This window comes from Pimephales promelas, chromosome 20 (genome assembly GCF_988280905.1).
Source record: "Pimephales promelas chromosome 20, fPimPro1.hap1.1, whole genome shotgun sequence".
Taxonomy (NCBI): domain Eukaryota; kingdom Metazoa; phylum Chordata; class Actinopteri; order Cypriniformes; family Leuciscidae; genus Pimephales; species Pimephales promelas.
The window spans coordinates 18142506-18157450 of NC_142788.1; the positions used below are offsets into that span (position 1 = coordinate 18142506).

Sequence of the window (14945 nt, forward strand, 5' to 3'; positions counted from 1 at the left end):
GCTGCACTACTTCCTGAATTTCAGCCAGCTCCTTGTTTCCTATCTGCCATTATTGGCCAAATTAATTAATTCAGGTGTACCTGACCTCAGTAGTCATGGCAACAATAATCAGACACACCTGAATTAATCAATTTGGCCAATAATGGCAGACAGGAAACAAGGAGCTGGCTGAAGTTCAGGAAGTAGTGCAGCTGTGCATAAAGCCAATTGAAGAGAATTGGCACTGGCTGGTTACTTCCGGTTTCTGTACTGGCTGCAGTAACACGACTCTGTCCATGCGGGGGCGCTCGCGTGCAGAATGAATGGGAGTCAATGGGGTTTCACTCCCAGAAATCCACTTTTCTCAGGATGTAATTTTTTGTCAAGTAATTTGAAAGTTGCATTCAAAAGGGAGGGCTAAGATAATACACTCAGCTGAAAATTGCATTTTTAAGTTCACTTATCTGTTCTAAAAATCCGTTAAAAAATGTGATGACGTCACACAATAGCAGAATGCTAGCGTGTTCCGGCCAACAATGGCCTAACCTGTAAGACATCAAAAGGACAAAAGTACTCGTTCATTCGACTTTTGGCCTATAATCTATATTGAACTTGCGAAATCAACAATAAAATCTGTTGATTTAATGACAAGCAGGTGAAAGAGACCCATTTAGCCCCATAGACTCCCATTCAAGATGATACACAATAGGGCTAATAGGAAGTGCCAAGGCTCTCCATTAGACGGGCTCTGCAATTTCTCTAGGAAAAAATAAAATTACGCATGCGTGTTAGTTCTTCCGGTTGCTAGCTCGTTTTCTCATGGTCAGCCAAGTTCTCTGGGCGGGCAAAGCAGAGAAAGGGGAGTAACCTTTCCCCCATATGATGTTATATAGGGGAGATTCAAGATCGGCGCGTCTGAGATGCAGACGGATGCAGAGAAGAGAAAAATAGCCAAAGCTCGGTTTACACCGATTGAAAATTCTAGACACGAGGGGACCAAATACAGTCTAGGGGAACTCATATTAATGTTAAAAAACCTCAGAAAATGAAAATTTCATGTCAGGGGACCTTTAAAATGTCAGTGCCATTGTTTTATCTCAAGATCCAAACCAGTAATGTTTTTCTTTTCTTCTAAAGCACGTTTATAAAAGCTACTTCAATGTCCCAATTGAACTAAGTACTATTACTGGCTTAGTTTAAGCGTGTCTGTGAAACCAGGCCTAAAAGTATTTGTGGTTTGATAAATATTAATAATGTGACCATGTAGCATGAAACAGCACTGAGAAAGAAGTGTATCTAAAGAGATAAAATTCAGTATATTGTATATGAATTTATTAAAATGTAAAAACAACAAAACAACAAGAATCTAATCCTCGTCCTCCTCTTCTTCCTCGTCTTGGTTGATCTGGAAGTATCGAAGCTCATAACTTTCTTTGGTGTTGGCCACAACACGCAACCAGTCTCTGAGATTGTTCTTCTTTAGGTATTTCTTTGTGAGATATTTCAGGTACCTGCAAAGTAAATAAATACAGTGGAATATGTAATAATGTAAGTTGCAGCTAAAAAACGTGCAAATAAAGTCAAGATGTGTCAAAACAGACAAACCTTTTGGAGAAGGGCACCTCAGAAGAAACTATGATTTTGCTCTTGCTTCTCTCAATAGTGACAACTCCACCTCCCAGGTTTCCTGCTTTCCCGTTGACTTTGATGCGCTCCTGTAGGAACTGCTCCTGTAAACACAAGCAAACAAGGCATTTCCACAGTAATAATCACAAATAGGCATCATAATGACTTGATCCAACGTTAATGTTACTCACAAAGTTAGCAGCATCCATGATACCATCTTCAACGGGATGCGTGCAGTCCAGCGTGAATTTCAGGACCTGCTTCTTCTTTTTCTTCCCACCTTTAGAGCTCTGCTGCTTTCTCTGCAATTAATTGCACAAAATGTCCACGTTCAGTCTTCTGTCTACGACAGGCATGTCATTATCCTCAGAATAACACAACTAGTATTCCCTGTGAATGTGACTTCACGTCACGGATTTCATTCAATAATATAACACTTGTCTTACGAATTTGGGATATTACTTAAGTTACTTTATGACAGCAATAGAGATTAATATGCAATTTCGAATGATTTGTGTACATGGAAATGAATGGAAACATCTGTTATTTTATTAACTTGGTCCGTGTGATCGAACTTACAACAGGCGCCATAGTGAGAAATTTCGACGAAAGGAAGAAACGCGACTGCGCAGGCGTGACGTCGCAGTATTCTGTTGTTTGACTTAAAGGAACAGTTCGTCCAAAAAATAAACATTTTCATTGGATTTTTTTATTATTATTATTAATGCCACGAACAGAACAATACAGTGAGACATAATCCTTCAAAGTGAAACAAAAACAAAGTAAATAAAACAAAGAACAGTGCCAGAGAACAAGAAAAATATACTGTATATTACAAACAAAAGGGGTGCTACATTATATATCATACCTGCTTACAATGCTATAAGCTCTAATTGCCTTTTTACTTGTGCAGTTACACAAAAGAGAACAATAAAGCTTAAAATCATTTTTAAAGCAAGAAAGTTAGGTTTGGAGTCAGACCATTTCATTTCATGAATGTGAAACTCCCCCATCAGTATAACAATTTAAATGCCTTATCTTTCTCAATCCCATGATCATTGAAGTGTATCATAATGTCAAATCCACTCAGCTGTAAGTCAATGGACAATTTTTTCTTAATATTTTGGTATGTATCCAAAGGAAAAATAAGTGAAAAATTGTTTCCTTTTCACCTTTACAGAAATTATTTTTGCCCACATTCATTTTCCACATGTCTAGAACAATTATGTGTGGTTTTTTTATTAATACAGTATATACTTTTTTCTTGATATACCCCGAAAGAATGAAAGTGAAATGTGACAACGTGCCCTAGGCAGGGTAAAAAAATAATATCAGATTTGTCCCATTTAAAATAAACTCCCAAAATACAGATGAAAAAATAACATAAGTAAGAAATTTACTTTTGCTATGGTTAAATAAATGTTCTGTGATATCATCCAAAGATTACAGAATTTTGGTGCAATTTCTTCTTTATATATTGATATGGCAACTAGTAAATGGAAAAGTTTTGTCATACTAGTGTGGAAGTATTTTTTTTTTTTTTTTTTTAAAAAGCGTGTTACAACTAGTCAGTTAGTTTCATAAATATAATTTTAGATACCAGGGCTCTGCTTTTGACAGACAATGGCATCTGGTTTGTGTTGTGTAATCAAGGTCTGAGTATTCTGGCTCCAACATATCAGCTCCTCATACAACAGATACAGGAGTGTGAATTCATTGTTTGTTTTTGAAACCATTTCTTGCATCTAGGAACCCTCACAGAACCTTCACACGGCAGTCACTGTCACTCCACCCAGCAGAAGCACTCGGACAGGACAAGGTATATATTCTTTATAGCAAATGCAATTAACTATATTTTTCAAAATTCATTCATTCATGTGACTTTATGTTTCTTTGCAGCCAATTCAAAGGCATGTGTCTGTTTTGGAGCTATCTTCTATATCTAAAAATAAATATTAAACTTGGATCTCAACTTTTTCACTGTATATTCTAAATCAATGACAGCCCAAGGATACTAAGCATACTCAGAATAATAGATAGGCTATATATAAATGTGCAATGTGTAAATGTGCTCCTGTAGCATATCGTATATCAGAATTTCTGAAGTTCTTTATTATATTTTCAGATGTCTGGAGAGATCTTTTCCCCTTTGGATAATATCTATGACCTGGACAGTGCCAACTGCCATCCTCTGGTGTGCCACTTGTGCCAAGAACAGTATGAGCATCCATGTTTACTGGACTGTTATCACACTTTCTGTGCCAGCTGCCTGCGCGGAAGGACTGTGGACAGCCGACTGACTTGCCCTCTCTGCGGGTAATAATTTACTTGATTTAATCATTGATCACCCTATTCTGACCATTCACACAGTACTGTATATAAATTATCGCAGTGGGGTGGAAAGGGCCCACAGAGTTTTTCACAACGCAAAGATGAAGCCTATGACATGTATGCATTTGAAAAAGACTGTATTTATAGATTTAAATGGTCAAACGACATTGTTTGGTCAGCTCTATGGTGCCAGGGGCATCTGTGGGAGAGATTACCTGTTAACAGCTGCAATATGAATCCTGCCTTTGATCACAAGTCTCTGGGCACATTTTGCCAAGGCCACTGTGGCATCAAACAATAAACATAACACTGACACTTGACATTGGATATACGGGTCCTGGGCTGGCTACAATTAGAGATGGCTGAAATGCCTTTGCACTAGTAAGTTAGCAGCAGTTTAATCGCACACGCTGCAGATCTTGCATGCACTTATGGAGGGAATTTATAAAAAAATAAAAAAGGTTGGTCTTTATGAAGAAGCATGTTAGAGTAAGTATGAATTTGTTTTAAGCTGGTTCATTGAGTGTTACATTTGTCATTATGTTTGTCAATGTTATGCATCAGCAATGCAAAGGACTGTGTTAATGTTATTATACAAGATAATTGTTGTTTAAAACGCTTGTCAAATACATGGTAAAATCTTCTCAAAAGTGAATTAACAGGGAATATTTGAAGTGTTAACCTAAGTAGTATTTTTTTTAATTATTTGTAGAGTTGTTTGAGTCCCTTTCTGTTTGTGTCTATTTCCGTCTCTATGGGGCTTTATCTATTGCTATCTCAGAATTCAGAGGAGAGCTATTTGTGTCGTTGTTGCTATGAAGGAGGGATAAACACGTCAATGCCAGATGTATGACTAAGACATTATCAATGGGTCAACAGTTCTGCACAGACAAACAACAAAACTGTCTGTTTCTTTTGTAGACATCAGTCTGTTGTGAAAGGAATAAATGCACTTCCTCCAGAGGATCGACTCCTGAAGTTCTTGTTGGACAGTTCAGCAGACAGTGAGGAAACCGTGCAGTGCGCTAACTGTGATTTGGAGTGCAAGAAACAGGTCTCATATGATGAGATATTTAAATTGTAAATGAATTAGGTTCTTGTAAAAGTGGTTTACACACAACAAAAAAAGTGAAAAATAAAGTGAAAACATTGTATTAATGAAGGCTATTTGTGACAAAACATAATATATTGTTTGTTTAACTACATGTCAGCAACTACACTTTAAGTATGAGTTTAAATAACTAAAAAGAAATGAGTCATTAGAGTAATTTGTTCGAGATCCGGACTACAGCAGTTCCACTGTACAATTTTGATTCACTAAAGAGTCATTCATTGGGAATTTGACTCAACCGATCATGCTGTTGATTTAGCAGTAGCTCAAATATTTCAGTAGGTCTTTTTTTAAAAAAGATGAGTATTTTGTTTGTTTAAGTATTTATTCTTCCGTCACAAATCACAGGATGTGGATGCAATGTATTATTGCAACACTTGTTGCCAACCACTGTGTCGAGACTGCAGGGAGACCACCCATAAGGCCAAGATGTTTTCCTGCCACGAGATTGTCTCCTTGGCAAAGCGCACCAAAGAAGCCCACAAAAAATGTGGTGTGTGTGAAGCTCTATTTTGATAGTTTAAACTACTTACATTAATGAGGTTTCTTTTGTCAAGGATCTGTGCACTTTGTCTATTTGCAGCCCTCCATGAGGAACTCTACATCATGTTTTCTACAGAGAAAAAGTCCATGCTCTGCATCAACTGCTTCAGAGACATGCAAGTGTGAGTTCTAAACTTAACTGAGTATGTGATTAGCATATGACCCATATGATTTCAAAATAATGTGAGTTAGTCTTATTCCATAGGGAGAACAGAGCACACTGCATTGATATTGAGACAGCATATTTACAAGGCTGTAAAAAACTGGACCAAGCCGTCTTAGTGAGTTTCTCTCCCATCCTTTTTCCTGCAGTAATGTGTATTGTCATCTGTGTCTGTATGTTGTGTGGAGCTCCTATTGAAGTCATTTCACTCTCCTCAGGCTGTGAAGGAGCTTCAGACTTCAGCTCGAGAAGCAATTATTCTGCTCAAAGCCATGATTGGAGAGGTCAGAACCAATGTGGATGAAGAGGAAAGCGCCATCTGCACTTTGTTTAATAATATGCAGGTGCCATGTACAAATACTCAATTCAGAATTTTTGGCAGAATTAATTCTGGCAGATTTACTCAATTTATGGCAGAAATTGATTTTAACATTTTTGATTTGAGATGTAAAATTCATTTGGAATGAAAAATTTAGTATTTATTTTTATTTTATTTTTTGCTTAGGAAAAACTAGCAGAGAGAAAGAAGATCCTACTCAAAGCAGCACAAAGGTAAATATATATAGTCCGTCTAACGTTTTTCTTTAACATTTTTATCAGGCTCCAATGTATAGGTTTCTAAGAATCAACATTTTCATGAATGGGCTGAGGCTGAGGTTTAGTGAATTTGAAGTGAAAGTATTTGATGAATGTTTACTATATGCGGAGAGCATTCACTCAATATTATTATCTCATTTTTTTTCACATAGGTGGCTTTTAGAAGCTTTTGCATCGGAGGTCTTCATAAATGGGGCCCAATTTTGTCTGATAAATGCCTTAAAATATTAAACAAATATAAAATATTTTCCTTAGATTTTGATGGTTTAATTGAACTTGTTCATTAAAAACTAATTCCCAAACCAATCTCCTCCAAACATCACTTTTGGCCATTACTGTATATTCTGCATCACTTACACGTGTATGCATAATTTTGCACAAAATGATTAAGATGAAGGAGAACCAAAGATCCTGATAAAGGAACACTGATTATTAATCTTCTTTTGTGTTTTTATTTTCTAGCCAGCATGAGGAGAAGGAGAGAGCCTTTAAAGAGCAGTTATCTCATCTTGCAGCACTCCTCCCAACTCTCCAGGTAAGTGTGTTTATCCATTCAAATATTCTTGCTTGCTTTCAAACATGTTTCTTTTTACTCTCTCCAGGTTCATCTTGTTACATGTTCTGCCTTTCTAAGCTCTGCAAATAAGTTTGAGTTTTTGGACATGGGATATGTGAGTAAAAACAAAAGATTTTTTTGTATCTAATCCTAAAAAGAAAATTATATCAAGGCATGCAACTGTGATTGATTGATTGATTGATTTGAACAGCAACTAATGGAGAGACTAAAGAAGATTGTAAAACTACCACACAGACTGAGACCAGCTCAAAGCAGTAAGGTTAGTTTACTAAATGCAAGTATGTTAAATAAATCAGTGCATACCTTATATCGGCTGTTATCCGTCCACACAGATAAACACAGAGTATCGCTCGGAGTTCGCACGTTGCCTGGAGCCTCTCTTGATGTTAGGACAACGGCGTTCACTGTCCACTACAGGGAGTGTGGCTTTAGGTCTGGGAAACGCCAGTGGACTGTGAGTCTTGGTAGTAGGTACTACTAAAACTTAAAAAAAAAAAGTTACTTAAAAAGGTAACATTTAAACATGAAATGTATATTTTTTCATTTAGGATGCAATCATCACTTTCAGTGCAATGTCACTCTCCAGCCATTAGTGACATGTCACTGTGCTCCTCGGTGGTGCGCAGGCCGACCTCACACCGTTACATCAGCACCAAGGTTCTGCTGGCGGAGGGTGGAGAGACGCCCTTTATGAACCACTGCTGCAACTACGAGAACAGCTACAGGGTAAGTGTTTCTCATATGCTCCTGGCCATTATATTTGACTTTCAGACATTTTCCTGGCTAATTACATTAATTGTGCTGTTGCAAAAGAAAAGCAACAACAAAGTAAAATGAATGGTAACCAAATCCCAACCCTCATGTGTGTATATATATATATATATATTATTCAGAAATAATATCAAAGTACCTCTGCCAGAAGGAGAAAACTTACGGGCAAGAGAAAAACATATGAGTCACATTGCAGGGAGAGGTATGGCATTTGTCACAGTGGGAAAAAATTGTGACATGCATGCCTTGGAGAAATGGATCCAATACAAAACTTTGAACTGTGTAGAAATGTTTTTTTTTAGACGTTTTAGACATTAAAGGAGAGACGTTGGCAGAAAAAAGGGAGGTAAGCTTTCTAGTTACATTTACTCCTAAATATTTAAAACCTAAGGGGCTCAATTTGAAGGGGATATCGGACTGACTCAGTTGACCCGCCAGAGCATTAAAAGGATAGCATTCGCTTTTTGTAACCTGAGAATGAGCCAAATTCTGAATAAAGGACAAAATTACAGGTATAGAGCGGCCGGGGTCGGAAAAATATAACATCAAATTGTCCGCGTAAGGGGAAAGTTAAAATTCCGTTAGAAAAAAGTGATGGCAGAAAAAAAATGGAAGAGGATCTCAAATAGACAGAGGTTCTATGGCCTGCGCAAAGAGTAAAGGAGTTAAAGGACAACCCTGTCTGGTGCCTCGAGATGAAGGAAAAAAAAGCAGATTGAATACCATTAGTGGAGATACTAGCTAGTAGGGATGTATGGCGTATCCATGAAATTAATATATCACCCAACCCAAATGTATTTAGTACAGCGAGTAGGAAATCCCATTCGACCCCGTCGAATGCTTTTTCTGCGTCAACTGAGATGACCACCACGGGGGTTATAGTGGAATTTTTTTAGTATAATATATTTAAAAGGGTGTGGACGTTGTAAAATAACTGACAGGCCTTTATAAAGCTAGTTTGCTCTTCTGAAACCATAGCCGGGAGAAGTTTTTCCAAACGGCTGGCTAGAGCCTTAGCAAAGATTTTAGCATCCACGTTTAGTAAAAACAGGGGTCTATAAGAAACACAGAGGTCGGGACCCATGGAGGCTTGTCTTAAAGTAAGAGGGAGAGAGAGCCAACCTGTAGAGATTCCTCGTACAGTATTTACATGTAATACACATTTTCAAAATCTTGTTTTACTCTAAAACTAAGTCTAAACAAGCTGTGTTCCAAATTTGAGCTTGATATTGAGCTTTTGGTGCTGTTTGGCTGCAGCACCAAAAGTTTTCACAAGATAAAATTTGAGCACAAGTGTGACTATTTTTTACAGTACCATTTAACCTTTTCAAATCATGTTCATGTTTTAGTCTGTGTTCACATAGTGCCAAAACCTTTACCAAGTTTCATACCATTCCAAAAAAAAAAAAATGATTAAAATAAAATAAAAGTAAAATCTTTCAGTCAAAAATGACCGAAGAGCACATGAGGGTTAAACATAAAAATTCTACAGCAACTGAAAGATTCTCCATGTGTGTTTGACTAGACTTTACAGACCCAAATCCAGAAGCTCAAAGACCAGGTGCAGGAGATTCACAGAGACCTGACCAAGCACCATTCCCTCACCAAACCCGACACCATGAGTGAGATTTTAGAGCGCTCTGTACAGGTGAACGGACAGATATCTATAGAGTACTCCTCGGTGGAGCTCATGCGGGCCGTTTTCGAGGAGGTGAGATGGTAATAGTTTTAGGAGGAGTTAAAAAAAAAAAAGAGGCTCATTACACCTTTGATTTTGCTCTTAGATCTGGGAGGAGACATTACAGAGGGTGGCAAATGAACAGGAGATTTATGAGGGTAAGTGAAATCATTCGATTTTCTCACTAAGATCTTCTCACTACTGAGTTAAAGTATTTAGTGATTCTTGTTTATTGTTCATTTTTTAGCACAACTTCATGACCTGCTTCAGTTAAAACAGGAGAATTCTTATTTGACCACTATCTCCAGACAAATAGGCCCTTACATTCGCTCCATAGCGAAAGTGAAAGAGCGACTGGAACCCAGGTAAGAGCTTGATCATTCTCATGGCTTATATAGTAATATAAATATATACACATATTAGTGTTCAAAACTTTTGTACAAATATATCTTTTTACATTTTCACTGTAAAAAGACGTTTTTACACGTCTCATGCTCACGATACAGTATATGTGCAATATATTACAATTTAAAATGAGTTGTTTTCTTTTTTGAAAAACTCAAAGCTGAATACTCCATTACTCCAGTCAATCTTTAAAAACGATTCTTCAAAAATCCTTCTAATATGCATTTCCTACTCAAGGAGCCCCTTTTTCAGGATTGTTCGATGAATATAAAGTTCAATAAAACAATTTTTTTAAATAGAATTTTGTAATATTGTAAATTTTGCGCTGCCTAAAAAAGGTTATCAAACAACTGACAATTTAATTTGCACACCAAGGCTAATTTTTACCTGCAATCTGACACTTTGCAAGCTCACCACTTATAACTTACACTATCAATCACCCATACCTATATCTAATAATTTCTCAAGGGCTTTTAATTGTATCTCCAACAGGCTAAAGGAGCCTAAAGAGCTGAAAGATGATCGCACAGAGATCATGCTGAAGCTCTATGAGGACACACAGCCCAGGTGAGTTCCCTTCAATTTCTCAGAAGTATACTACAATGTTGACACACTCATTGGCCATTTAAAAAGAAAATCAGTTAATTAATGGCTAGCTACTCCATGCTTCACGGATACAGTAATGAGCTGTCCTGTAACACTGAGGACATCTGGACTCCCAACAACCTATCAGAAGAGACCAATCCCAAGAACAAGGAATACTACAGGCCGAACAAACAGAAGAACACCACTGATACAGCCAACCGCAAAGAGATACCAGTGTGAACCCGCTTTTGTGTTGATCCAACAAACGGTTGTCAGCTTAGATATCTGTTAAACGGAACAATAAGCATGTGTTAGTGTAAATCTGATCTACCAAAGCTTGAATAAAAAACCATTCACAGTGCTTGCATTTTAGAGAATCACAATAAAAGTGATAAGCGTTCAGTGTTTATTTTAAAGGTTTGTTACATTTTGCTGAAGGGTGTTAATATGGTACAGTTATCATTCAAGAGGTAGGGTGGTCCTCTCCCATCAGCTCTTTGCACGAGCGTAGTGCAAAAAAACCTATTGCATGTGTTCAAATGTCCATTACCTGTACCTACGCATATATTAGTGCTCGTCATTGGTAGAAAGTGTGCAAGAAATTCCTATTCTTTACCCAATGTCTATTTAAGCTACATCATGCCAGACATCATGACAGCGAAGCCTTCCTCTTAGAAATGTAAACTCATAAAGAAAAAGACTTTGGATACAGCATACCCCTCTGAATCCCACCTTCGTAGAAACAGATTTTTCTTGTTGAATTATCATGCAAGTGTGAAGGAAAGTGAAAAGACATGGATATGGTAATGTGTGAGTGTGGGAGTGAAGACGAAAGAGACTTATGCATTTAACTGTTAGATGAGGACATGTACATTGAGAAACACTGCATAACCGGAGGACTGTAAAGACCAATGGAAAGAGGAATTAAGCCTATAATTTATCAGATACGTTTATTTCTCTAATCATAATATTAAAACTGTCCAACAGTATTGACAAATCACAGATATTCATTTAGATTGTCGGGAATCATTAGGCCTGTTGTGACTGGCAAAATTAGTGCAAATAAAAAGCCTACTTTCTGAGACATCATAAACTAATTTTCACACAAAATGGATGACCACTGCTGTAAATATATCTTGGGTCCAATTTAAAACTTCTCTGAATACAACTCTTTACATCAAGGTATTTTAAACATCTACTGAAATCTCTGTTTGTAATTAGAAATTAGTAACAAACCCTTGTCCTGAATCTCACCCCTAAGGTTTCTAAACACAAAACCAAGGGATTTAAAATGGAAAGAAACTACATGGCGCAAATAGGAGGAAAAATGATATATGCGGTATGTAACAGAGGAGGAGTTAGGCAGAACAGAAATATGATGAGAAAAGTGCTGAGGAAGGTGGTTTTGGTGTACTAGTATCTCTGATGGTGTTGAAGGTGAAAGCTCCACTCTGCTCAGGGCAGACCAATATGTCTCAGAACAGGGTCAGTTTTACCGTGCTGCCACCTCATATATCTGTGCCGGCCCCAGGGACCGCGCCATGATGCCACCAGGCAACTAGCTCACTCGAGTGCCAGTCAGAGGTGTCCAGGTGTGCACTTTCAGACTATATCCTCCCTTCAATGCAGCAATGGCCTTAAGAGTTAACCCTGATTCCTGAGATAAAGGGCAAGCCAGTGAAGACCTTCTTCTTGTACTCAACGTAGTCCTCTCCAAAGAAATGGATGAGAGAAAGCTCCTCTTCCTCAATACGCTCTCGAAAGAACCGCCAGCTGGCGACTGTATATCCCAGTATACATATCGGGTTGCACAGCATTATCTGGAAAAACAACAAACAAGAGTAAAGGTATAAAACAAAACACATGAACATCTTCTAAACTAACAACTAAATTTAAGGGATGGTGAAAAATCTGGGATAAATCACAGACCTCCGGGGGTTTGTCGGAGCTGTTGAAAAGCTATTCAAGCTTAGCTTGAATAAAATCTCACACTTTAATTGTATTTATACTATAGCTCCTAACAGGCTGTGTGACTATGAGGCATGAAACTCAAAATGTACATCCATATGCAAGTTTGAAGGACTTTATTTAGATTATAAATACATACACTTTCTCTATTGTCACATGCCTGTGATTATCCTTCCGTGTGCCATAGGTTGTCCCCCCACTGAAATAATGGTTAAAGTACCTGAGTGCCAGTGCTCCAGTAAAACCAGCCCACATAGGAAGGATGTCTGAAGAGAGCGTAAACTCCTGTGGTGACCAGCACGTGGCTCTGGGCTTTCTCATTCTGCACTATATGGTTAAAGTTGGACCCTGCCGTCAACATGGCAGCTTTGCGCAGGCTGTCCCCACACAGAACCATTACCAGACCCACCAAACAGAGCCAGTTCAGCTGCTTTATCTCTGTTGAAAAAAATGTAACAATTCAATTCATTTAAAAAATTGAAGGAAGCATTTCAACTGTTCCTGAAAAAAAGAAACAATTTATAAATTAAATAATTGATATATAATTAATCATGATTAAAGTTAATGATAATAATGTTTTGGCAATATATTATATTTAATAAGTATATAAGCAGCTTATAAAAAGCTTCCTCCATACAAATTGACAAAACCTTTTTTTTGTTTCCTTACTAACAGGCTTGTCACAATCATGAAGTTTAAGCTGATGACTGTCATACAAATAATTGCAATTATACACAGTACTGGTCAAAAGTTTGGGAAACATTATTTTTTTATGTTTTTAATGTGCTCATCAAAAATACAGAAAAAAAAAACAATAATATTGAGAAATATATTTAAAATTTCATATATTTTAATATACTTTCAAATATAATTTATTTCTGTAATGCAAAGCTGAATTTTTATTAACCAATTACTCCAGTCTTCAATGTCACATCACCTGATCCTTCAGAAATCATTCTATTATTCTGATTAGATCAAACAACAGCGATCACATGATTTATCAATAATTGTGACAGGCTTGCTTATAAAGTAAGTGAATGTACTAAGAAAAAAAAATCAGTGACATTAATTATTTAACAATCATAATATTTGTATTTTAACACCATTAAGGCTGTCAAGTCGGGAATCAATCGGGATTTACTGACCAAGATCATAACAAACCTGGAATAAGGAGTATTTCCACAGTGAACTCTATCCAGGAGGAAATAGCTGCTAATGTGTACTCAATACTATGGTTGAGCAGGAAGGAGTCTAGAGACAGACTGCGTGGGTTGATGATGGCAGTCACCAGGTACTCAGAGTAGTGGAAAAATGACAGTGAACACATATACCTAGTGGAACAAAACAAGTTAATCAATAATCGAGCAAATTCATGTGCCTTTAATGCAGGCCCTCCTTGTTTCATGTCCTATTTTAAACATGTGTATTTTAACCTCAAAAAAGCCTAAGCCACTTCAAAAAAGTTGAGTTACCAGCCAAAGTGTGTCCATGCTGTATCTGCAAAACTTAAAATGAGACCACATCCAAAGGCAAATCCAAGAAAGCAGGCTCGAACAGCAACCTGATCAAGCAAAAAGGCAGGAAAGTGTAAGCTAGATCCTGGCACTGCAAATCCACATACAGTAAGCTGTCTTCTAGGAGAGCTTATTCATATTGACAGAGAAACTCTTACGAGATCCCATTACAGTACTAATGTAATGGGATTATACCTGCACACACACAGGACATAACCAATCGATGCCCTGGCAAAAGCAGACCTAGATTTATCTTATCTTTATTAAATTAAAAGATACATATGGATATGATAGGGTTTGCAGCTACGCAATCATATTTCTATTAGTATAACACACATCCTTCAGACTGTTTCTCTGAGTCTTACCTTGTATAAAGGTCCCTTGTATATGATTAGCAGGAAGCCATTGATAACTGTAATGTACGCCGCAATGGCTATTTTTCCGTTCACATCCGTGAGGTAATCGAATATCCAGTCAATGTGAGATCCGAATTTTACAAGTAACGGTATTATAATGACGGCCAGTCCTGATATAAAGCTAATAATACTTATCCTCCCTTCTAGCACCAACTTGCTGCCTGCCATGTTGAAAACAGCAAAATCCCGCCGAGAAATCTCGCGAGGCTTCCGAGCTCACGTTGACTGACTTGCTTACTCGCATTTGACAGCGTTTTCAAGCTCGTTGGACTGTGGCTGTGAATTAATATCCTTATGTGAAACTGTAATTTCAAAAGATTCAATTATTTAGTTACTATTATTATTACATCATGCATTTTAATAGTAGTCTTTAAAGTGATTTTACATAAAAGTGATATTAATGTCTGTTTTGTAGCCACTATTTACCAATGAAGCAATAGCCTACAATCAAGTTGTTGATCGATGTTGATTCCTATAATTGCTCATCAGTATTAAATGTTAATCTACAGCTGTAATATGTGGAATTTTAGATGGTGATGATGGTGGTAAATACGACACAACAACACATCTCTGGTGTCAGATCAGTAAAGAACTGTACTAAGATGAAGCAGCACAAGATCTCCCATTAATAAACTCTTGGCTTTGATGACCATGATGAGAAGCATTATTTCAGTGTAGCAC

At 37.3% G+C, this 14945-nt stretch overlaps 3 protein-coding genes across 3 annotated transcripts; 1 reads left to right on the top strand and 2 right to left on the bottom strand.

The window, feature by feature from the left end:
• Positions 1–1289: 1289 nt before the first annotated feature.
• LOC120463482 (large ribosomal subunit protein eL22) lies at positions 1290–2266 on the bottom strand. Its single transcript, XM_039652633.2, has 4 exons — positions 2185–2266; positions 1797–1907; positions 1585–1709; positions 1290–1490 (listed from the first exon to the last, which is right to left on the bottom strand). The coding sequence occupies exons 1-4, from the start codon at positions 2194–2196 to the stop codon at positions 1346–1348; spliced, it is 393 nt and encodes a 130-aa protein (XP_039508567.1). The 5' UTR covers positions 2197–2266; the 3' UTR covers positions 1290–1345.
• A 1464-nt stretch (positions 2267–3730) lies between these two features.
• rnf207b (ring finger protein 207b) lies at positions 3731–11405 on the top strand. Its single transcript, XM_089124307.1, has 17 exons — positions 3731–3921; positions 4858–4990; positions 5396–5540; positions 5631–5712; positions 5796–5871; positions 5972–6097; positions 6259–6305; positions 6813–6885; positions 6953–7021; positions 7118–7186; positions 7260–7381; positions 7476–7653; positions 9224–9409; positions 9483–9534; positions 9624–9741; positions 10274–10348; positions 10462–11405. The coding sequence occupies exons 1-17, from the start codon at positions 3731–3733 to the stop codon at positions 10604–10606; spliced, it is 1887 nt and encodes a 628-aa protein (XP_088980433.1). The 3' UTR covers positions 10607–11405.
• Positions 11298–14475, bottom strand: icmt (isoprenylcysteine carboxyl methyltransferase). Its single transcript, XM_039652655.2, has 5 exons — positions 14214–14475; positions 13807–13895; positions 13496–13665; positions 12555–12772; positions 11298–12186 (listed from the first exon to the last, which is right to left on the bottom strand). The coding sequence occupies exons 1-5, from the start codon at positions 14430–14432 to the stop codon at positions 12004–12006; spliced, it is 879 nt and encodes a 292-aa protein (XP_039508589.1). The 5' UTR covers positions 14433–14475; the 3' UTR covers positions 11298–12003.
• Positions 14476–14945: the final 470 nt, after the last annotated feature.